General features: G+C 35.8%; 3 protein-coding genes across 18 annotated transcripts; 2 read left to right on the top strand and 1 right to left on the bottom strand.

Moving 5' to 3' along the window:
- Positions 1-6,463: 6,463 nt before the first annotated feature.
- LOC112783759 (myosin-1) lies at positions 6,464-11,546 on the bottom strand. Of its 16 annotated transcripts, none has more exons than XR_011878638.1 (12): positions 11,045-11,484; positions 10,763-10,820; positions 10,118-10,433; positions 9,883-9,984; positions 9,667-9,810; positions 9,437-9,587; positions 9,313-9,340; positions 9,048-9,195; positions 8,889-8,932; positions 8,237-8,326; positions 7,615-7,998; positions 6,464-6,938 (listed from the first exon to the last, which is right to left on the bottom strand). XR_011878638.1 is itself a non-coding variant. In XM_072229829.1 (12 exons), exons 6-12 carry the CDS (start codon positions 9,805-9,807, stop codon positions 6,920-6,922), a joined length of 621 nt encoding a protein of 206 aa, XP_072085930.1. In that variant the 5' UTR covers positions 9,808-9,810; positions 9,883-9,984; positions 10,118-10,236; positions 10,323-10,433; positions 10,763-10,820; positions 11,045-11,530; the 3' UTR covers positions 6,464-6,919. The 16 variants fall into 16 exon arrangements, 15 of the variants coding, with proteins under 15 accessions (XP_072085930.1, XP_072085935.1, XP_072085931.1 ...); XM_072229829.1 differs by lacking the exon at positions 7,615-7,998 and having other exon boundaries at positions 10,118-10,236; positions 10,323-10,433; positions 11,045-11,530; XM_072229834.1 differs by lacking the exon at positions 7,615-7,998 and having other exon boundaries at positions 10,118-10,164; positions 10,323-10,433; positions 10,738-10,820; positions 11,045-11,490.
- A 6,849-nt stretch (positions 11,547-18,395) lies between these two features.
- Positions 18,396-23,411, top strand: LOC112783314 (protein disulfide-isomerase SCO2). Its single transcript, XM_029296374.2, has 3 exons — positions 18,396-19,190; positions 19,371-19,497; positions 21,852-23,411. The coding sequence occupies exons 1-3, from the start codon at positions 18,801-18,803 to the stop codon at positions 21,902-21,904; spliced, it is 570 nt and encodes a 189-aa protein (XP_029152207.1). The 5' UTR covers positions 18,396-18,800; the 3' UTR covers positions 21,905-23,411.
- Positions 22,367-23,411, top strand: LOC114924023 (calmodulin-like protein 30). The gene has a single exon (XM_029296375.2). It carries the CDS (start codon positions 22,367-22,369, stop codon positions 22,916-22,918), a length of 552 nt encoding a protein of 183 aa, XP_029152208.1. The 3' UTR covers positions 22,919-23,411.
- Positions 23,412-23,792: the final 381 nt, after the last annotated feature.

The raw sequence follows: 23,792 nt of genomic DNA, 5'->3' as shown, positions 1-23,792 counted from the left end.
GCCAAATAGGACAGGCATTCATCATATACATATTCTATTTGTTTGATTGCTTTGCCAACTTGTATTGTGTGCCTAAGTGTTTAACATGCCTAAATGCTTATTGAATTACTTGATATACATGCTTATACTTGTGCTTTACTTACATTGTAATTATCTGTGTATTCTACTGGGATTGAGGAGGTTCGGAAGGCGGTGGCGATGGGATCGCATGGCGGTTAGGCAGGCGAAGGCTGTGGGACAACGGAGAATTCTTAGATTCGAAATCCACTAAGTTAGATCCCCTTATTTTTTCTCTAGGGTTTTAAGTAATGGTTTTAAATGCACTTATGTTTTAAGTCTGAATCTCTTGATGAATATGAAGCTCTAGGATTGCCTCTGGCATTGGTGCGCGAAATTGAACTCCGCAAGTTTCGCATAGATGAATTGGCAAGTGCACCGGGTCGTCTAAGTAATAACCCAGGTGAGTGAGGGTCGAATCCCACGGAGATTGTCGGATTGAGCAAGCAATGGCTACCTTGTAAATCTTAGTCAGGCGATTAGAAAAGATGGTTGTTTATTTGAAAGCATAAACGAAATAGTAAAGAAGGAAATACCAGATTGATTGTGAAAATAGTGATAAAGGTTCAGTTAAAGCTTCAGAGATGCGTATACTTTCCGGATTAACTTTTCTTACTGTCTACTTCAATAACGAGTGGTTTATTCAATGGCATCCATAATTGACTAACTCATGTAGCATCCTCATCAAGTTAGCCTCTTCTAAACCATAGCAGTCCACCATATCCGAGCAACTCATGTCCTCTCATCAAGTTAACTCATGGCTTCCCACTATAGCCAAAGGTGAAGACCTAAGCAATCCATTCCCCTTCGTGATCCTACTCAAAACGCCACAGACAAGGTCGGATCTTCCGGATCAGGGAATGTTGCTTCTCAGACTCTACCTTTAATGCCACAGAGACCTCAGCAACCCATGGTTAACAGGATTTTATGTCACTTATCCAAAGTCACCCAGGCACTCTCTTGGAATCCGCAGTGCATTCTCTAGCTATGGTTCAATGCTGTCCAGGTCAGGACTCACACGAAACCCATGTAGAACAAGGATGATTGTCACGGTTCATCCTCAATTCATGAGATGAAGAATGAAAATGCACAAGAGAATGGAATCAAACGTGTATTAAAATAGAAATAGTAATATTATTAATCCATGAGAATCAGCAGAGCTCCTAACCCTGACTTAGGAGGTTTAGTAGCTCATAGCTTACAGAAAGTAATGTGAATTCGAAAGAAGTGGAAGAAGATCCTAAACAAGGGTGATCTTCTTCTATATATAATAACCTAATAACTAATAACTACAAAATTATGATAGACTAGACTATAGGTGTGAAAATCCACTCTTGAGCCCACTTTGGTTGAGTACTTGGGCAAAGCTTGGTGTCCAACTAAAGGAATGGGCGTTGAACGCCCATTGGGGGGTGATTGGCGCTACCTTGTGCTTCTTGGTGGTGTTGAACGCCAAGAATGGGGTGGAATGTGGCGTTCAATGCTGGCTTAGGTTTTTTTGGGGCATTGAACGCCAGAAAGGGGGTAACTCCTTGGCGTTCAATGCCCAATATGGGTAGGCTCCTTCAAGGAAACGTATAAACCATTATATAATGCTGGAAAGCTCTAGAAGTTAGCTTTCCAACACCGTTGAGAGCACATTATTTGGACCTCTGTAGCTCCAGAAATGCTCATTTAAGTGAATAGAGGTCAGAATCTGACAGCATCTACTACGCTTTCCTTGCCTCTGAATCAGACTTTGCCAAAACTCCTCAATTTCAGCCAAAAATTACCTGAAATCATCAGAAAACACAATAACTCAAAGTAAAATCCAAAAATGTGAATTTAGCACTAAAACCTATGAAAATATAAACATAACTAAAACAATATGAAAATGATGCCAAAAAGCGTATAAAATATCCGCTCATCATGCGTCCAGGAGTCTTATATCTTACATCACTGGGGAATGTTACCATACTGAGAACCTCCGGTTCTCATTTCGTACTCTGTTGTTGTTTTTCAGATGCAGGTCGCAACCCACCTCGGTGAGTTGCATTGATGGTGACAGAGCGGAAGATCCTTGCTATGTTTTGAAGTCTTTTGATTTATTTTGATTAGATCTCTCACTTTTGTATTTATCTATGCCTTAGAGGCTTACTTTGAGAGAAATATTGTATAAGCTATTTAACTTTCAAAACTCTATATGTTTGTATATAACTAGCCGGCTTAAACTCCGCGGGCGGCGGCTAGATCCTTATGACTATTATACTTTGATATATCTATATGTATGTCTTGATATCTGTTCGTAGATCTTGTGCCTCGATTAGCGTAGCTTCGTGTGAACGTTTTGCACTTTTAAAACTCTATTTTTGAGCTTATTTCTTCATCGGGCTTCTAGAATTATTATTACTTTTTATATGTATTTATGTACAAGATTTAGAATTGTCGTAATCTTTGATTAACCTTTGCTTTATGACGTGAGGTAAGGCTTAGGGTAATTAGAGTGTTACACTAAGCTCAAAATTAAACTAATTCTAAGCTAGCTAAGACAAGCAAAAATGCAATAAAACTACAAACAAAGAAAAGGGTTAGAAAGATGTTACCATGGTGGGGTGTCTCCCACTTAGCACTTTTATTTAAAGTCCTTAAGTTGGAAGTTTTGAGAAAACTCTTGTTATGGTGGCTTATGTTTCCATTCCTCCTTGAATCTCCATCCAAGCCTGCACTTCAAATCTCCTCTGGGATCCCATATTCTAGTTTCCCGTTCTCCTTCTTGTTGATCTCTATGCTTCAAGCCGGATGAACAAACTCTCAAATTACCCTTGAAGCAACCCAACACTCTCCGAAAATCACTCAATTGTGCTTTACATCCCACTTGAACTCCAATTCTTGAATTAGTTTTCTTGAAGAACCTTGGATTCACTTGGAACCAACACCCTTTTCTCCACCATACAACAACTGGTGCACGAATTATAAATCACACTTTTCACAACTCGTACCACTAACCAGCAAGTGCACTGGGTCGTCCAAGTAATACCTTACGTGAGTAAGGGTCGATCCCACGGAGATTGTTGGCTTGAAGCAAGCTATGGTTATTTTGTAATTCTTAGTCAGGAAATTAATAATAAACATGGTTGGGTTTATGAGAAGTAATTAACATAAAATAAATAATACTTGTTATGCAGTAATGGAGAACAGATTGAGGATTTGGAGATGCTTTGTCTTCCGAATCTCTGCTTTCCTATTGTCTTCTTCTTCACGCACGCAAGGCTCCTTCCATGGCAAGCTTTATGTTGGTGGATCACCGTTGTCAATGGCTACCATCCGTCCTCTCAGTGAAAATGGTCCAAATGTGCTGTCACTGTACAGCTAATCATCTGTCGGTTCTCACTCATGTTGGAATAGGATCCATTGATCCTTTTGCGTCTGTCACTACGCCCAACACTCGTGAGTTTGAAGTTCATCACAGTCATCCCCTCCCAGATCCTACTCAGAATACTACAGACAAGGTTTAGACTTTTCGGATCTCAGAAATGGCCGCCAATAGTCCTAGCCTATACCACGAAGACTCTGATCATAAGCCAAGAGGCTAAGAGATATACACTCAATCTAAGGTAGAACGGAAGTGGGTGTCAGGCACGCGTTCATAGGTTGAGAATGGTGATGAGTGTCACGGATCATCACATTCATCAGGATGAAGTGCGAGTGAATATCTTAGAATAGAGACAAGCGTGATTGAATGGAAAACTGTAGTAATTGCATTAATTCATCGAAACACAGTAGAGCTTAGTCTCTAAAAGTAGTATTTATACTAAACTAGTAGCTAGGGTTTACAGAAAATGAGTAAATTAAGATGGATAGTGCAGAAATCCACTTCTGGGGCCGACTTAGTGTGTGTTTGGGCTGAGGATTGAGCTTTACACGTGTAAAGGCTTCTTTTGGAGTTAAATTCCAGGTTGCAGCTTGTTTGTGGCGTTTAACTCTGGTTTGTAACCTGTTTCTGGCGTTTAACTTCGGAATAGGGCAGAAAGTTGGCGTTCAATGCCAGTTTTCATCGTCAAAACTCGAGCCAAGTATGGACTATTATATATTTCTGGAAAGCCCTGGATGTCTACTTTCCAACGCAATTGAGAGCGTGCCAATTGGGTTTCTGTAGCTCGAGAAAATCCATTTCCCGTGAAGCAGGGTCAGAATCCAATAGCATCTGCAGTCCTTTTTCAGCCTCTGAATCAGATTAAAGCTCAGATCCCTCAATTTCAGCCAGAAAATACCTGAAATTACATAAAAACACACAAACTCATAGTAAAGTCCAGAAATGTGATTTTTGCATAAAAACTAATAAAACTATACTAAAATCTAGCTAAATCCTACTAAAACTATAATGAAAATACCCCCAAAAAGCGTATAAAATATCCGCTCATCAACAACCCAAGAAAGATCTTAATTTGATGGTCCATCTCTAAGATATCATATTGATGTGGGCCAATGAAATTCATCGGTGAAATTGGTACCCACTCAATTTGCTCTTGAAACGAAATGGTTTCCCTAGATTCTTGCATGAGGACCTCTACTTCTTGGTTGTCAACTCCTTCCTTACCAACCTCTTCTTCCTCTTCCCCATCACTTAATTCATACTTTAGAGATTGTGTAAAGTCCACATCAACATCTTCTTCAAATCTAAAAGGGAAAGGTTTATCAAGATCATTGAGTGGATTGACCAATGCGGACAAAGAATCATCATTGATGGAATCTATATCTTGATCAATCTCCCTCAATTCTCCCTTTACCTCTTCCGACTCAAATACTTCACTTTCTTCCTCTTGTTGCAATTCATTCTCTAACCCTTCTTCTTTCCTTTGAGGCTCCACGTTCTCCTCCTCAGTACACCCTTTAGTCGATCCTTCACATTCTTCAAGAGGAGTGCCTTGATCGGATGAGCGTAGGAGGACTAAGCGGTTCAACACCTCGGCTATGGTAGCCATGAATTGCACTTGCGTCCTTTGGAATTCTTCTTGCTCTTGGAGGAAATCTTGAAGCTCTTGTTGCCCTTGGGTCAAGGATTGGAGAACTTCACATTGTGGTGAAAAAGGGGTTTCATTGTTTGGGAGAAAAGTTGTATATGTGGGAGGTGATTCATGTTGATGAGTATCTTGAGGTGGTATGTAAGGAGGTGGATGGTGGTGGTGGTGTAGTCTTTGAAAATGTGGTGATTTAGGGTTATGTTGGAAGTATGGGTCATAGGTATATGGTGGTGGAGGTGCATAATCAAGATGAAATCCACCATATCCTTGGTTTGAGTATGTACATTGGGAAGGGTTTGGCTCATTGTAATATGGAGCAGGTTGCTCCTTCCTCAATTGATTTCTCCATCCCATGGTGCAACCCAAAGTAGAAGTTATCATTCCCTACAAAATGATCACAACCATACTCCAAACAAAGAGGGTGATAACTCATAGAGAGAAATAGAAAATAAGAACAAAAGACATCAATTAACAAAAGAAACAAAATCCTAATTACTAACAAAAGCAAACAAGCAACCCAAAAAGTATCTATTCACACAATTCACATATTCACAACAACCAAAATTATAGCACTCATTGCACTAGCTCTCCGGCAACAGCGCCAAAAACTTAGTGTGTGCCGGATCGTCGATTAGGAAATATCTCCCTCAAAAAGGAAAGACATAGAGTTTAGCATTGCATGTATAGTCCCAACTGACAAGGCAACTCACAACCAAAGTTTAAAATAGAGATGTCACAATAGAACTAGTGACCACAAGCGCACAATTTTGGTTGCGAGATCAAGGGGGTTTTATATAATGAAGCAAGCAATTAAGAAATAAAAGAACAATCAAAATTACAATTAATAAACCAATAAAGAAATAAAAGAAATATCTATGTAATATGGACAAGTAATGCTTTAAAATGATGGAAATATGGTTCAAAACATAAATGGAACCTCGACTTGGGATGAGTTATGGAATTCCTTCCTTGCCATAACCACAACTATGATAATTATGATGGATTAATCTCACCTAATCAACCCTTAACATCGAAGAGTAAGTCAAGTGAGCATAATTGTTCTTAATCCACAAATCCTAGCTAACTTACTAATTACCTTAGTAAAAAACTAGCGTTAGTGGAAACAAGAACAACTAACAACCCAAGAATTATCACTAAATGTTGGACATTATGACTCTAGCATTCCATATACTCGTTTCCCTAAGTCAAGGAATGAAAATCTGCTCCATATTTAAAATTGACATTTCATCAAACACATGGTAGGCATCATAAAATATGGGGAAATTGGAAAAATACTTAAAACTATGAACAACCAATAAACAAAATCAACAATGACAACTCAAATAACATGTAATAACCACTAAACATCAAATTCATTAACTAGAACTCAAAATTCCAAAAGTATATATGTAATGATAAAGTGAATTAAAACTATAAGAAAGTGTAGAACAAGTAGTATAATAAAAAGAAAAATTAAGAAATACTTACAATGGAAATAGCTAGAATCCAAGATTAAAATTGGAAAATACAAACTTGTAGCATAAATCCTAACTAAACCCTAAGGAAAATTGAAGGAGAAAAACTAAGCTAAACTACCCTAAACTACCTAAAAATATGCCTAAGTGTTGTTTATTGTATGGTATCTATGGTGTGTTGCTAGCCCTCCTTATATGCTCTAAGGCCTTTAGAAATGGGCCAAAATCTTCCCAAAATGTGAGCCACGTGACTTTTTAATGAAGTCACGCACAAGGACTTGTGCGTACGCACAGGATGTTGTGCGTATGCACACTTGGCTGTGTGTTTCTCCTTTGTTTTCTTCATGTTTTCTCCTAATTGCATGCTTCTCTTCCACTCTTATCAAGTCATTCAAACCAATTACACCTGAAATCATTCATCAAAAATATCAAGGCATCGAATGGAATGAAAGTGGAATAAAATTGATTAAATTAAGTGCAAAATAGCATGTTTTCACAATTAGACATAATTTAGAGAGAAAACACAAAAGTATGCTATTTAGATGAATAAATGTGGGTTTATATAATGAAATCCACTCAATTCAATCCAAAATTTATCGTCAAATATGGATTCATCAAGCAACAAGGGAAGTGAAAGAAAGAACACGCAACAGCCGAATGACCCACCAGCTGAAGGTGGCAATCCATGTAGTCGTCGTACCCCCTTTCTCGTCTTCGAATGCACTGAGGATAGTACAAACTTTTAAGTGTGGGGAGGTCGTCTGACCAATCGGCCAATTTTTGGGTGAAAATTTCTAATCTAAACACTTTCACATTTCATTTATTTTTATTTTATTACTAGGTCTTTTAGAATTTTCAGTTGCATTTTCTTGGTTTGCATATATATAATAAGCTTAGTCAAAATAATGAAATTTTCCAAGAAATTTATCTATAGAGCATTCCAAAAAATTAATTTGAGTTGATTTTTTTTCGTTGAAACTTGCTTGAATTATATATTTTGGAATATGTTTTTGAGCTAAGAATACATAAGCTTTTGAGTTTTAAGCCTAATTGTGTGGTTACATCATATAACCACTATTTACCTTCACTACAAGAAAATAAGCTTTCTGCCACGCTTTTAAAGCATGCCGAAAAGTGCTAAAAAGGGTGCCGACAGCTTTCCGCCAAGCTTTTTGAGCTATCGACACGCTTTTGAAAGGGTCACATCCGTTAGCGTGCCGGTTGATCTATCGCCACGCTTTTCTTTATCTATTGGTACACTTTACTTTTTGCCATGCTTTTATCTATTGGCACGCTTAAAAATGTGGTTGTATGTATAACCCTGTAGCCACGCATTTAAAGCGTGCCAAAAGATAGATGTACAGCCACGCTTTTAAAGTGTGCCGAAAAATGGATATACAGCCACGCTTTTAAAGCAAGCCAAAAATTAAAAACTTGTCGTTACACTTCAATAGCGTGGCCTAATCCTTTTTCAAATAAAAAAAAGAAAAAAAAACAGAAATACTGATAAGTTAATCTTTCAAATAAAATAAAATACTAAAAAATCAATCTTCCATTGATTTATATAAATTTTTTACATGATAAAACATGAATAAAACATTTAAGAAAAAATAAATTCAACTTCCAAAATAAACATTTTAAAAAATTACAATTCTATGTTAGAAAATCATGAATTATTAAAATAGTAGTAGCTGCTGCTGCTACCTCAGATATTTCTGTGTAACATGAGCAACATTGCAAGGTCCTAGAAGTACTTCCATTGATGTTTCGTTTAGTAGGATACTTTGAAGTTTCCTATAGCAAATAAAATTCAAAAGCATCCTGAGAAATTTGTAGCTTCCTAGAAAAGCCAATTTTATACCATACAGCATCCTAAAAATCTATCTAAATGTTAGATTAAGAGAGGATACAATCCATGTCTTACAATCTTGAAAAGAAGAAATAACTAAATTCTTCCTTCATTTAGTAATTAGAAGAGCATTTAAGATGATAACTCAGGATAAATCATTTCTACTAATCAACATATCTATATTTAGTAGTATAAACAACAGAGCTAGTTCATGCTGAGTGAATCAACACAAGTGACAAGAAATTTGAAATGTCATTTTCTCATGCTCCAATAACTAGTATATTTTACAAGAACACAGTAAAAAGTTTGTAGCTTTACCATATCAGGAACTTTAGTTTAAAGCACAAGGCAAAATTAACAGCCAAAGCGCTAGGCAAATGCTAATACTATATATGAACATCAATTGCAAGATTGCAAAAACCAAACTTTGAAGTGGGTTTTGTCAAATTCAGCTGCAGAAAGCATGGCAAATAGAAAATTTTGAGGCAAATGAAGTGGGGAACTCACTGGGACAGCGAAAGTGCTTGACTTGGAAATTGAAGGTTACCAGCCTACAAAATTGTGGGAGGGCGATTAAAAAGAAGAAGTTGGAATGAAAAGAAAGCTCATCAAAATTCACAGCACTGAGTTAACATACAAATGAAACCTAAAAAAAAATTATGATACCTTGATAGCTAAAATTATGAAACCTAAAATTATCATCACTGGTTCAGGTTCCAAACTTTGATGTTGTTGTTGAAACTGATACTCCTGCTGTTGCTGCCCCTGCTCCTTCTGATGCATCTGCTCCTGTTTCTTCTGATGCATCTCACCACTATCAACAGATTTGTAAAAATGTGATTATTAACAAGTACGTATCTATTACTTCTTCAGCAATTCAATGCCGTAGAGTTCAGCAACATATATGAAGAGGAATGTATTGAGTGCTGACCTTATGATAATGGATTGATTTACTTCATCTGCAATGTGTAAAATTTGAACAGAAATCTTTCTGTGAATATATAGTAAAACTACAGCTTAATAGAGATTCCAAAGAAACAGAGAATCCCACTCGCCTCTTATCATCTCGTTATAAGCTGCATCTGCCACAGCATAAACATGAGGATTATCATTACATCTCTGTTTATAAGCTTCTACGTATTCACTTCTATAAATCTGGACATCTTTGAAGGGATTGAGTGCAATTAAAACTGGCCCTGCCTTGCTCTGCATACAGAACAAATACCATATGAGGGAACATAGATGAACAGCCAAGCAGAAATACAACCTAGAAGAGCACACGTACGTAAATCAAATCTTGAGTGTAACGACTCTTAAGATTGTAAAGAACTGAGGGTTCATTTAAGTAACTAAGCTGTATAAGATCATCCACACCCTCTAAAATGTCGGGATTAGCCGGTAGAAGTGCTAATCTGGACACTTTCATAACCTGCAGTAACAACCACAAACATGTTACCTTGAAAACTTTATTCCAAAATGACAAAAATGCTTAGAATTTTACATTTCCATTTGAAATCGAAACGCATGCTTCCTCTTCTGAAGTTGACTGTATCTTTCCTAGTTCCTAGTTCCCTTTTTGTTGCCTACACCAAACTTGAAGTTTCTGTAGCAACAACAAAAATTAGAAACGGAAGTTTAATGTACAAACACATGCTACTAACAAATTACCAACTCTCAATCTATGCCAAAGGTCAGTGCTAATAGATAACTTAAAAAGAGTTCATCAAAATACATACCTTTCTGATGAAATAAGCAATATTATCATCCTCCAAATCCACTTCTCCTGTTGGAGAAGAAACCACAGAAGGTACAGCAGAATCAGCAGTAGAAGCAACAGCAGAAACATAAGTAGAAACTTCAGAAGAAACAGGAGCAGATGCATCAGAAGGAGCAGTAGCAGCAGTAGCAGGAGTATCAGTTTCAACAGCAATTGAAACAGACCATTTTATCAAGATGAACAGCAGCAAGCCACAAATCCAAAGTATTGAGTGCACATTCTCTCATGTGCTTCTTGTTGTCACGAAGAGATTTCAATATATCAGCCAGAATACCCTGAAACGAACAATAAAGCACAACTTGAGATGACAACACAAGATTATTAACAAGATAGAAAATGCAAAAGCATAAAACGATCCAACAAGAAATTATCAAAACAAATAATCAGAACCAACAAGAAATAATCATAACCGCAAATCCTAAAAACAATCAAAACAAAAACAAATCCTCTGAAAAAAATCAGAACAAATAAATAAAAAATCATAACAAAAAATTAAATAATTAAGCTTAGCAAAATGAGGAAAAAATCAAATAATTAGAAGTTTAGGTAAATAAAGAAAATAAAAAATCAAGTTAAAACCCTAAACCAGGAATCGAATCTTTACGGCTGTCGCCAGCGATGCATCCGGCTCCGAGCTCGACGGAGATGCCACCGATCGTTTCCTTCCAGATCCATCCGCCGATTCATGAATAAAGAGAGCATAAAATAAGAATAAAAAAACAGCATAAAAACAGCAGAAATCATTCAATAAAAAGCAAGAAATCACTAATCAATTCAATAAAAAGTTAACAGTAGAAAACATTCCGTTAATCATCCAATTTTCTTGATTGATTTCTAAATGGAGCATTTTAAAAAAAATGAAGATGGAGCACAACTGAGCACTAACCTTCGAGCAGCACGACAAGCAGAACCATGACAGAGAAGCGAGTAGAACCGCAACAGAGAGAGGCGAGCAGAATCGTGACAGAGAGAGGCGAGTAGAACCGCGACAGAGAGAGGCAAGCAGCACGACGACCAGAACGGCGAGAAGGACAGCAAGAAGAATGGCGAGCTGGCTAACACAACGACGAACCTGGTTGCAATCTTGAGCGCGAAGGGTGGCGACAGTGAGATAGATGGCGGCGTGATGGAGGTTGGGGTTTTCTGGGTTTGATGAAGGCTGGGTTCGAGAAGATGACGATAGAGATGGATGAACGACGAAGGCTAGGTTCGAGAAGATGAAGCTAAACGCTGAGGATGGATGAACGACGCCAAGGCTGGGAACGCTGAAGATGGATGAACGAAGCCAAGGCTGGGTTCGAGAAGAGCTTTCGAGAAGATGAAGCTGACGACGCCTTAGCTTTTAGGGTTTAAAAGTTAATTTTTAGGGTTTCATTATTTTTTGTAGTGTATGTGTTGTTGTTATCATTTTTAGTTAAAAGTGAATTTGATAACAATGTTAAGTTAGTGTGTGTTATTGTTATCATTTTTAGGGTAAAATTTGATAACTTAGTAAAAAAAAGGTTAAGTGTGGGAAAAATTGGTAGGAAACTAAATTTTAGGGGAGGGAACTCTATCGGCACGTTATTTTACCGTGCCAAAATAAACATGGTATAGCCACGCTTTTCAAGCGTGCTGATTTCCCTCTATGGCCATGCTTTTTAAGCGTGACAAAAAAAAGGTGGCCAAATTTTTAATCAGTGGCCACCCTCGTAAAAGCGTGCCGATTTTCTTCTATCGCCATGCTTTTCAAGCGTGGCAGTAAAAAAGCGTGGCCAAATTTCAAATAAGTGGGCACCCTCGTAAAAGCGTGCCGATTTCCCTCTATAGCCACGCTTTTTAAGCGTGACAAAAAAAAGTGTGGCCAAATCACAAATCAATGGCCACCCTCGCGAAAGTGTGCTAACAGGCTTTTTTTCTTGTAGTGCTTCTCGTGTGTTATTCTCTATCTATAATTGTAATCTTTGATTTTTTTTATTCTTTATATCCATTATTTTGTGTATGAATGCATTTATACTTCATTTGAGCTTACTTACCCAAATGTCCTTACCCTTTTTTAACCAATTTTAAGCCTGTTTAATCCCTTTTGTTCTTTATTTTAGCACATCACTACCCCTAAGTAAAAAATAATAAATGTCCTTAATTTGGATCTTTGATTAGCTTAGGCTTGTGAAAGTGTGTATCATTTAGGTGTGAAAAATTTGTGAATATTGGTTGAGATAAAAGTGTATTTTTGAGTTTTCATTAAAAATCTTAGAAGTTGGGTACATACTCATGCATTGAATGTTGAACCATATGCATTAATCTTTTTGTATATATTATGTTATTGAAAAAAAATGAATGAAAAAAATAATATAAAAAGAAAAAAAAAGGAAAAAAAGAAAGCAATAAAAAGGGGACAAAATGCCTATAGAAAAGTAATAATAATAATGCATATGGATTGTGATTAAAAAGAAAAAAATTCATGAATGTATGAAAAGGTCAAGATTAGGTAGTTAGGTTTGCATATGAATTATATAGGTTATATGTGTTAGGTGAGAGTTTAACTTAATCAAAGATTCAAATTTCAAGCTCACTTGACCATATGCATCCTTACCTTTACTCTAGTCCCATTACAACCTTTGAAAAGTTCTCATGATATTTGTATGCATGAATTAAATAATTATTGATTGTTAGATGAAACACAAATCTTAGAAAGCATGATTAGAGGAGAATTGAGTGAATCAACCCTATACACTTGAGCGATTAGAGAGTATACACATCTGTTGAGGAGTTTGATTGCTCAATTTTATATTTCCACCTGTGATTATCTCTTATCTTCCAAGTTTATAAAATTTTTTTGTGACTCAATTCATTTGTGGATTTGACTTGATTGTGATTGCTTAAACCCTTATGTTTATACATGCTTTCTTAGAATTCGAATTAGTTTGACCAAGTAGATACATATAAGTAGTTAGATAGTATTAGATAATATAGTTGCATGCATATAGATGGAGTGCACATAGATAGTTTGCATAGAATAAATGTTGATACCCCTTTCTTATATCTTTCTTGAGTTAGCATGAGGACATGCTATTGTTTAAGTGTGGGGAGGTTGATAAACCCAATTTTTAGGGTTTATCTTGTGTTGAATTTGGTGGATTTTATCAACTTATCTCACATTTATTCAATGAAATAGTATGATTTTATGAATTTCTTTGGAATTGCAGTTAAGATTGAAAACATGCTTTTTAGACTCTTAATTTACTAAATTTAATTCACTTTAATTTCATTCAATGCCTTGATGTGTTTGTTAAGTGATTTCAGGCTTAGAGGGCAAAGATTGGATTGAAGAAATGAAGAAAAAGCATGTAAAACAGGAGAATTCATGAAGAAATGAAGTTTTGGAAATCTGCCGATTGCGTGTACATGTGACCTTTTGCATACGCGTGACCTGAAATTTCGCCATGTGGCACGTACACGTGACCTCGCGCATACGCATGACACGAAGCACGTGACTCACTTAAAGAAAATGTGGCTAGCAATTTCTGGACCTCTTCAAGCCCAAATCCAACTCATTTCTGAAGTATTTGAGGCCAAATTTAAGAGGGAACAATGGGAGAGAAATTAGAGTAGCTTAGTTATCATGCTTTAGATTATTTTATAGAGAGAGAAGCTTCCTCTTTTCCCTAGAATTAGGGTAGATTTAGGTTAATTTCTCTTAGATTTAGGTTTTAATTCTTACTTTGATCTAGTTTCAATTGCTTTTCCTTGTTTAATTGCTTTGATTCTCTTAGTTCATCTTGTTAATTTCTCATTTGTGTCACTTTTAGTTTCTTGAACCTTTGTTACTTTTAATTTTATTTAATGCGATTTGATGTTTTTATGTTTATTGGTGTTTAATTTAGTTGTTATTATTGTTATCTTACATTTGGTAACCTTAGATTCTATTATTATTATTGCAATTCAATATTCTTTTCTTTTTATGCACACTAAGTGTTTGATAAATGCTCGACTTAGTCTTGGAGTAGATTTTTGAGCATTCTTGACTTGGAAAGAGAAATTAGGTAATCTTGAGTCATTAATACCCAACTTGGACTGATGATAATCTTGTTTCCATTGATACTACTTATGGATTGGGGTTAACTAGGCCTAATTGATCTTCTCCCGTTATGGAGATAACATAATAGGCTTAACCCTTGGTAATTATTGTGTTATGATTAATGACTAGGATAGAAAACTTTGATTCTCAATCCTTGCCATGAATGCCTCTTTAGTAATTGTTATCTTTAGTTGTTTTCTTTATTTTATTGCCATTTAAATTATTGTCTTCTTATCCGCAAACTACCCCTGTGAATCTCATAACCGATGATATGCATACCTCATTGCAATTCCTTTGAGAGACGACCCGATGTTTAAATACTCTCGGTTATTATTAGTTTGCATTGTGACAAATAAATTAAATTCTGATGTGGGTCAATTGTTAGTTTGGAACTATACTTGCAACGAAGAGATTCTTTTATTGAGAAGGAATTCTGAACCGACGATTCTCCCCCATCACAGCACCAAAATGACCGAACCACAAGCTTAATCACATACAACAATATATCAACAAAATTAAATATAAAGTCAATCAAACTCCATCAATAATCAATCACAACAACCATTCACTTATCCAACATAAATTTAATCGGTGAGATTTTACCAAAACTCTACCTCTGTATGAAATCAAAACAACAAAAACTCCAAAGAAGCTTTTTGACCGAGCTACTGAAGAAGAAAACGTCAAAAATCATTTGTGCCTCCTAGAACTCCAATTGGCCAAACTCAAGGGGAAGGGGAGCTACGTCACCGTCAACTTCTATCGAATAAAGTCACGCCAACATGTAGAGGAGGAAGATATAAACACTTTTATCGGATTAGATTTTTTTATTGGAGTTACGGATTTCAAGAAACCGAACTCGAAAAATTTGGGGGTTTCACGGTTTCTTCCTTTCTCTCTCTCTCGGTTCTCTTTTCTTTTTCTCACCCAAATGAACATTTGCATTGCTGTTTTGATGATTAAGAATTATTGGTTAGGTGACACATGGGGGGTTGAGTGTCGCATTATAAGACTGCCAAGTTAGTGATTCAAGTTATAAATATGTTAAACGGATAATTATGAAAGTTGGATATAGTAATATATATATATATATATATATATATATATATATATATATATAGGGATAAATATATATGAGTTACTAATATAAATGACATTAGTAACACAATGATAAAAGATATACGATAAAGCATTAGCAAAGCTAAGCTCACCGAAGAGTACCGATATTTACTCATATCAGCGAATAAAAAATATTAATAATAATAATAATAATTTTTTCCTTTCTTGAAAGATCTTGTTATAACAAAATTATATAAAAATCTTAATAAATTTAAACTCTAGTTATCATAAAATCAATTACGTAAAATATCTTATTATAGAAAAATTATATAATAACCTTAATTTATCTAAATTCAAATTATAATAATAATTATTATAAAAATTAATTTAATTTTACCTAATAAAATAATTTCTAAAAAATAATTTAAATTAATAGAATAAATCATGATTAAGTTAAACTTTAATAATCATAAAATTCTATTTAATTACTTTTAGTAAAATAAATTTCTTAAAAATAAAATCTCAACAAATATAATAATTTATAAATAACTTAACTATTTAATTTTTAAAAACTTAGGATGTTACAGGGGGTCCTCCTATCATGACTATCACGCCGGTCCTTGTTGTAAGACTTGGGACCAAGATTATCGTGACATTGAGCGTTCTTCCGGTTGACATTCTAGTTCTTGCACTTAGCTACACATTTCTTACATCGCATGGCCATAATTTTCTCCCAATCCCGCAAAATGTCATCGTCTAGAAATTTCAACTTGTTGGCATTCAAATCCTGGGAGAATTTGTTGTTGTTCCTCAACAGTATTGGGATTAGTCTCATGTCTATCTCCATAGAGTGTCTCCTTGTGAAGAGTGTTCAAATTGATGACTAATTGTATCTTATGGTCAGTCATTGTATCAAGTATATAGGATCCCCACAATGACGTCAAATGTTTGTACTTTTTGTGGAGGTCACGAGCTTACGAGATACGCATGTTTAATCGATATAATGAGCAATTATTTTTGTTTGGAACAGCATCAAGGAAAACATTCTCTACACCTATTTTGCATGGTATGAAAATCAAGATGTGTTTGATTTATATTTTTATTTTCTGTTTTTACTTTTAGTATTTTCTGTTTTCTAGATTTTGTGAAGAAAAAAGTGTAAATAATAAAATCCTGTTTTCTATTTTCACCTCCTATTTCACTTTTTCCTACACAAAATCCAAAAAATAGAAAACATTGAAAATAAAAATAGAAAATAAAAATACAAACCAAACACATCCTAAATGTTTCTATTTAACAGGTACCAAGTACAAAATTTTATTTTCTTGGTCAATTTTGTAGCTATAGTCAACCAATATTACGAAATTGCGAGATACTACCCAAAAACAAAAATAGTGCAATATTTATTCAAAATGGCAAATGTATTGTTTTTTATTTGTTTGTTTTTTTACCCTTAGTCACTCTCGGGTGATGCAAGCAGCATTCAATGATGTTCTGGACAAGATTCGGGGAGGCTGGCCAGCTGGAAAGGGAAATTGCTTAACAAGGTGGGAAAATTATGTTTGATCAATTCAGTAGTGGCTGCGATTCCTTCTTACCGCATGCAAGTATCTTTCTTCCCTAAAGGAAACAATAAGATAGAATCTATAATGCGAAACTTTCTCTGGAAAGGTCAAGTTGATGGTAAAGGCATGAATCTGGTTAGATGGAAGGTGTTGGTCACCCCTAAGAAGTTTGGTGGTTTGGAGACTCAAGATCCATTTTGTGCAATTGTTGCTCTTCTTGAGAAGCTAGTTTGGCAATTTTTTATATCCAAACAAGTTATGGGTTCAATTGTTAGCAAAAAAATATCGTTCCTCTCCCCGGAGAGTATTTGAGTCGGTCTCGAGAGATGGGCTCTTATGTTTGGAAGAGTATATGTTAAACTTGGGATCTCTTGAAGGATGGCTTTGTTTGGTGCATTGAGAATCTAAACCAGAACTTTTGGTTTTCTAATTAGAAAAAAGAGGTGCAGCTTTGTCATGAGAAGGATTATATTCATATCTCTAATTCGAATCTCCAGATCTTGAATCTTTGGTTTTCTGGATTGTGGCACCATCAGAATATCTATTCTCCTCTAAACTAGTTTTTGAAAGCCAACATTCTTTCCTATCATCCGGATGTACAAGCAGGTTCAGTGGTAGGATAATTTTGGTCTGGTGTGACGTCAAAGGTTTGTGACTCTCGTAGTGATTACTTGTGGTTCAGTAAGATGAAGTTTGGTTGGAAAGACTAGAGGAATTGGCTTTGGCTTTGGCGTCAGCGTGTTCCAGAGAAGCATAAATTCTTGGCCTGGCTTGATCTTAGGGAGGCTCTGCCCATTGTTGCTTTTCATTTCAAGAGTCTCACCATCGGACAGTTGTCCATGATGTTTTTTTGGTCAGGAATTGGTTGTTCATTGTATTCGGGAGTGTCTGAAAGTTCAGCTAGTTTGGCAGGCTTTGGAGATTTCTGATCAACCTCTGGATTAGATGAACTGGTTCTTGCTTCATAGCAAAGAGTGCCATTTTAGATTCTCTTCTAGTCTATGATTGATTTGGCATTCCAGGAATAATGAGATCTTTCATCCACACGAGTCTTGGCATCTGAATAAGGTGACTAGTATGGTATTTTCCTTGGAAAAGAAACTTTGGAATGTTTTTGAGTTGCAACGAGCTTCTATCCCCTCTACTATTAATGGCTCATGAATTCCTCCCTCAGTGTGTACTTTTAAGATTAATTGTGATGCAAGTTATCTTGGTAGTGGTGATCATGTTGGTTTTGCTTGTGTTAGCAGAGATTGAAATGGAAGTTGGCAACGAGGCTGTTTGGGAACGTTGAGAATAGTAATATTTTATAAGGAGAGTTATTTGCTATTTGGAGATGATATCTTCTAGCATGGGACTTAGGGCAAATAAATGTTATTTGTGAAACACATTGTGTGGATGTCTTTATTTTTGTCAATAATTTTTAGGATAATTCTAATTTTGTTGATCTTTTAGTGCTGAAAATCTAAGACATCATGTCTTGAAAATGACGTGTTGATTTCGAATTAATTTTGAGAAATGCAAATAAAGTGAGACATCGTGACAAAAATAACAATGAAAATTCATTGAAATTCTCATTATCTTAAAAAGAATTTGAGAGTAATATTTAATAGAACGGTTTGCTTTTTAAGCCGTTCCTTATTTTTTGTTTTTTCTTTCTTCTTGTTATGTTGTTGTCTTGTTGATTTTCAGTCACCAAAATAAAATGTGTGAATCATAGTGCACAGCATGATAGCATCCGATGGGTAAAATTTCACACGTGGCTCCTCCAATATTTTGAAGCAACCTTGTACTCTTAGTAGTCTAGTAGAACGGTAGAAGAAGTAGATTCGGTAAACCCATTGGCTCCGTTCAATATATCTTATACTTCTTCAATCACTTCCTCATTACCAGAATTCAAATGCTCTCAACAACCCCCTCCTCGTCTCTTTGACTTTGACTTTCTGCTACTCCTTCGAATGTTCTCCACCAACAGCAACGCAACCTCTCTCTTCTTACCTTCTTCAAACCCTACATCCATCTTCCGAGCTCGCGCCTCCGCCGGAGACCTCTCCTTTCCTCGCTTCTTTCACTCCCTCGCTTCCGCCGCCGCCGTTGCCGGCGGTCTAGGAGCAGCTGGCGGAGGAGGAGCCTCCGACGAAGTCACTGGCGGAGCAGCAGCGAGGCGCGGTGGCGGGAACGAGGGGAAGATGAAACTGAAGGCGAAGGAAAAGAAGTGGTCTCGGAATAGAGAGAGTTATTTGTGGGACAACACTGACCCTCTCCCTCTTCCCATGACTTACCCTGATTCCTCCCCTGTTTCCCCCGATGAAATCGATAAGCGCCTTCAATGCGATCCCAATCTTGAGGTCGTCTTCTTCTTCATTCTCGAAATTCTGTGTTTTTTAGCTGTAATTTAGGGTAAATTCGACTTCATTTCGAGTAATTTTACCTAACTGCACTAAAGAATTCAGTTTCTTAATTCATTCTTTGTCGCTCAAAATCGGATATTGATTTGATTTTATTATGATTGTTCTTGTTGTGTTTAGGATTGTAAAGAGGTGGTTTATGAATGGACTGGGAAGTGCAGAAGTTGCCAAGGTTCAGGATATGTAAGCTACTATAACAAAAGAGGGAAAGAGGTTACCTGCAAATGCATTCCTTGCATGGGAATTGGTAATGCTATTGTTCAACATTGCCATCTCCATACCTTCTTAATGTTTCCATTTTGTGACTAGTAGTTGTATGAGGGAATGTTTGAGAGGGCTGAGATTTATAATTTTAGGTAGGTTTTTACTATATTGAATGTCATGGAATCATTTTGAGTGGAATGAAACGTGGAGTTGCTTCAAGCTTCCATTGCGTTGTGGGATGGGAACCTTTTTTGGTAGTTATTTACTTCCAGTTCCCAAATCCAAGTTCAATCCCATTCCAGTCATTTCACCCAAATTAATTCTGTCAAACAGTATATCATTCCATCCTATATTATAAAATATGCAAATAATGAAGCTTAATTCCATTGGATTCCACTTTGTGCTGCCACTTTCCATCTTTCAAAACATAGCCTAGGTCAATGCAACATAAATAATATCACAAAGAGGGTGATTAAACTCTTCAGGTCATATCAACATTGGTTAGGGAATTTTTATTTTTTAATAATATATTAGATAAATCTAAATCAATCCCAAACCCACCTAATGCCCACATTGTGCTTTTCTGGATAAAGACCTTGTAGTCATTGTTATTCTGCTACAGCTTCTCAAGCTGCTTAAGTTTCTTTAGGGAAAACAAAGGGAGAAAAGAGTGGGAAGGGGGGTTTTTGCAGAACTCGATTTCGAGTTTCAACAATTTATCTACTGTATGCTATCTATTTATTTAGTGGCTTCAATCAAATGCTAGTTAGGTTTTGTTTTGAACAGGTTCATTTTCTTGTTACATGGAATTCTTAGGTTTAGGCGCCCGTTTCTATGAGTGCCTTGTGTATTCATGACTCGTGATGCTTGATTTATTTTTCCTATTTGTAATGGTCATTAATTGTTACTTGTGCAACAACTTTCTGTATTAAAATTTAGATTTGTGTCATCTTAACCTTTTTCAGTATAGAAAAGTGGTAGAAGAGTGGTTACTAAAATTTGAGGAAAAAATATCGAAGTATTTAAATTTAAAAGAAGATTTTTCACATGATATAAGTTTATCTCTTAGATATGTAATACTGTTTTCTAGTGAACATTTTAAATTACAACATGTAGCATGGAGAGAAAGTTTCACTATTTCTCCTTCGGAATTGAAAGCACCTTGATTTAATATACTGCATACTATCCATATGTGTTATGTCACATGAAATGTGGGTCTCAAGAAGCCATTTTTGTTTAGTTTAAACTTTATATCAGATTTAAAACTCTGTCACGTCTTTAGTAAGTTGCTCTATTTGTGATCAAATAACCTCCTAATATTTGTATGAAAGAAGATCTGTGAGTTGTTCATTTAACTCATCGATGAGTTGGGACAAAATTATTCTGCTTCTAAAGTAGATTATTTCCGCTTACATTCCATGCAGTTTTTGCTGGATATCTCTATGTGGTGTGTAAACTGCTAATTGATAGTGCGAATGGCATTTGTGTAGTTCTATTAATATGATTCATGTCATTTTAATATGGTTTCATAAAATCTGTACTTTTTAAGACTTGTAACATAAGAGTTTGTCCCCACGCCGCCACAATGACAATTTTTGTTGACTAAATTTTGTGGGATATGTGAAAAGTGTACTTGACTGTTTTCTTTTTATGTGTAAAGTGAACACGTAGAGTCTTTCCTTCTTAATGGTTGCAGACTTCTCTTCTTAAATTCTCAGTTTCTCACTTTACAAGCAATGTCATTTTGAGGATCCAAATCCAAACTATAAGGAAATAGGGAGCATCCTAAATGACATCTTGTTTAATCATCACTTTAGAAGAGCAATTGGACCTGGATTTTTATAGGATGCACTCACAATGGAAATTCTTGATAGAGTAGTTAGCTTCTGACTTCTCCTTCTACAAGCATACCTACTTTAGAGTATTCAAATGCAATATTATGTTGAATCATGTGATGCTTCATATTTTTATTTTGCATAGCACTATTATAGTGTTATGTGTAAATTGTATTAGAATTTGGTGGCTTTTGGCTTTGGTTTTGTGAGCTTTTTTTTAAACACATACATATTAATTATAGAAAAAAAAAAAGGGGGGAAAGGAAAAGATGTAATAGGGAGAAGGAAAGACTCAAGTGGTACACATTCAATGGTACTGATCAAGGAACTTGTCCTGATTCAGGATGACTTTAATATATATATTTTTTCATGTCATTATTATTGGCTGTATTTTCCTTTGATGGACATGTATGATGTTTCAAATTAAGGAAAAATCTTGGGTGGCCTAACTTTGTGTCAACTTTCTGAAATTCCTTCTGCTATGTATTCTTCACTTTTGCTCAAATTTCTGGTTTTATGATTAGTCAACTTGGTGTCACTCGTCCACGTATTTCTTTTGCAGGATATGTGCAGAAGATAACAGCTCGCAAGGACATCGACGTGATGGAGGATTAGGATAATGGAAAGCCCCCATGATGACACAGCTTTTTTTAACCTTTTAGTTTTTTCTCCTTCGGAAATTATACTGTATTCAATCTTGATGAGCAATATTCTTCTAAACTATGGGTCAAAATATTCATGTAAATCAACATTGGTTAGATTGAAAAATCTCCGTAAAGGAATATATAACAAGAGCACACTTGGTTCTTTTTGAGGGAATGTATTCTTTTCCATAAACTGTGTGCCTATCTTTTAACACGCCATATTCTTTTCATATTTTGGACCCCTACATCTCCTTTTGGCATCTTTAGTTTCGTGGTCATCTGCATATTGTTTAGGAATAACCTATAGTAAAAGATTGGCATGATGAGATGTCTAACCAACTTTTTCTCTCTCTGCCTAGTATAAAAGGCAATGTTCCTCTATTACATGCCATATCACAGCTGAGAAAGCAAGCAATTCCACTGTAATAGAAAAATGTCAACAAGCTTTCTTGATTTCCAATACAGCCTCTCAAAGAGGAAGTACCTGAGGAAGCCGTCGCGGATGTTCTCGAGGGACAAACAGAACTCGGGTTTGAAGGCTGTTTTCCAGCCTAATGTAGATGAGATGAAGCAGGTGTTTGACAAATTTGATTCCAACAGAGATGGGAAAATTTCTCAGCAGGAGTACAAGGCCACCCTGAGATCTCTGGGCATGGAGAACACGGTTCAAGAGGTGCCAAATATTTTCCGGGTGGTCGATCTGGATGGAGATGGATACATCAACTTCAAGGAGTTCATGGAGGCTCAGAAGATGGGTGGTGGGGTTAGGACGATTGATATACAGAGCGCATTCCGGACATTCGACAAGAATGGTGATGGGAAGATAAGTGCAGAAGAAATTCAAGAGATGCTGAGGAGGCTGGGAGAAAGGTGCAGCCTTCAAGACTGCCAGAAGATGGTGAAAGCGGTGGACACTGATGGAGATGGCATGGTCAACATGGACGAGTTCATGACCATGATGACTCAGTGTAGGAGAGTTGCTTAGATGCTTATGGTTATCATGTCTTGAGGTTCATGTTAGGAGCACTCAATAAAAACCATATGCCTTTGTGTGTGCATGTTTATGTACAAAAAATAAAGCTGGACCTAAGTGTTTGCAGTATGGTACAATTACACACATGTATAGATTGTTGAAGGTAAATGAACACATTAAAAGTCTGAAAAAAGCCGACGCATGTTAATACAGATAGATGAGGATATGTGTTTTTTTAACCATTTTTCTTGGGTTTAATACTCACTGAAAGATGGGAATGGAGCTTACTTATTTGAGAGGGTTATTCACTTTGTACTTCTGTAATATCTGAGGGATTAGTCATTAGGCTTCCAGCCTGATGAATACCTGGTGGAAACAAAAAAAGGTCCAAAAAAAAAATAGAGGTTTGGTTTATCCCCAAAATCACTATAAGAAGTATTGCATACTTGCAAATGATAACTTTTCTCAAAAAGTCAATGATATCTATCTACTAAGAATGTTCTAACTTCTAGAATTTCAATATATTTGTGAGGGAAAATTAGACACTAATCTCTAAGTTATTTGGTTTACTTGTTAAGAAATCCAATATCCTTATTTTCTGTAACAAATGAACATATTTCCGTACACACATACGTAAATAAAAACTCATTGGGAATTTAAAAACTTATTTGTTTGGGCTAAATTTTAATTTATTCCTTAGCATTTCAAATACCTTATTTTAGTCTCAAAAAGTTTTAAAGTTTAATGTTGTTTTACTGTTAAATTTAACACAAATAATTAATATATTAAAAAGCCAATAAGACGTTTGATTTTAGTTCGTAAATAAAACTGATCTATCAACGATTACTAATATAAAAACTTTTCATTGAATTCTAGAGCATCAGAA

The sequence above is a fragment of the Arachis hypogaea genome, chromosome 20 (assembly GCF_003086295.3).
Source record: "Arachis hypogaea cultivar Tifrunner chromosome 20, arahy.Tifrunner.gnm2.J5K5, whole genome shotgun sequence".
Taxonomy (NCBI): Eukaryota; Viridiplantae; Streptophyta; class Magnoliopsida; order Fabales; family Fabaceae; genus Arachis; species Arachis hypogaea.
This window is presented reverse-complemented; position numbering and strand designations above follow the sequence as displayed.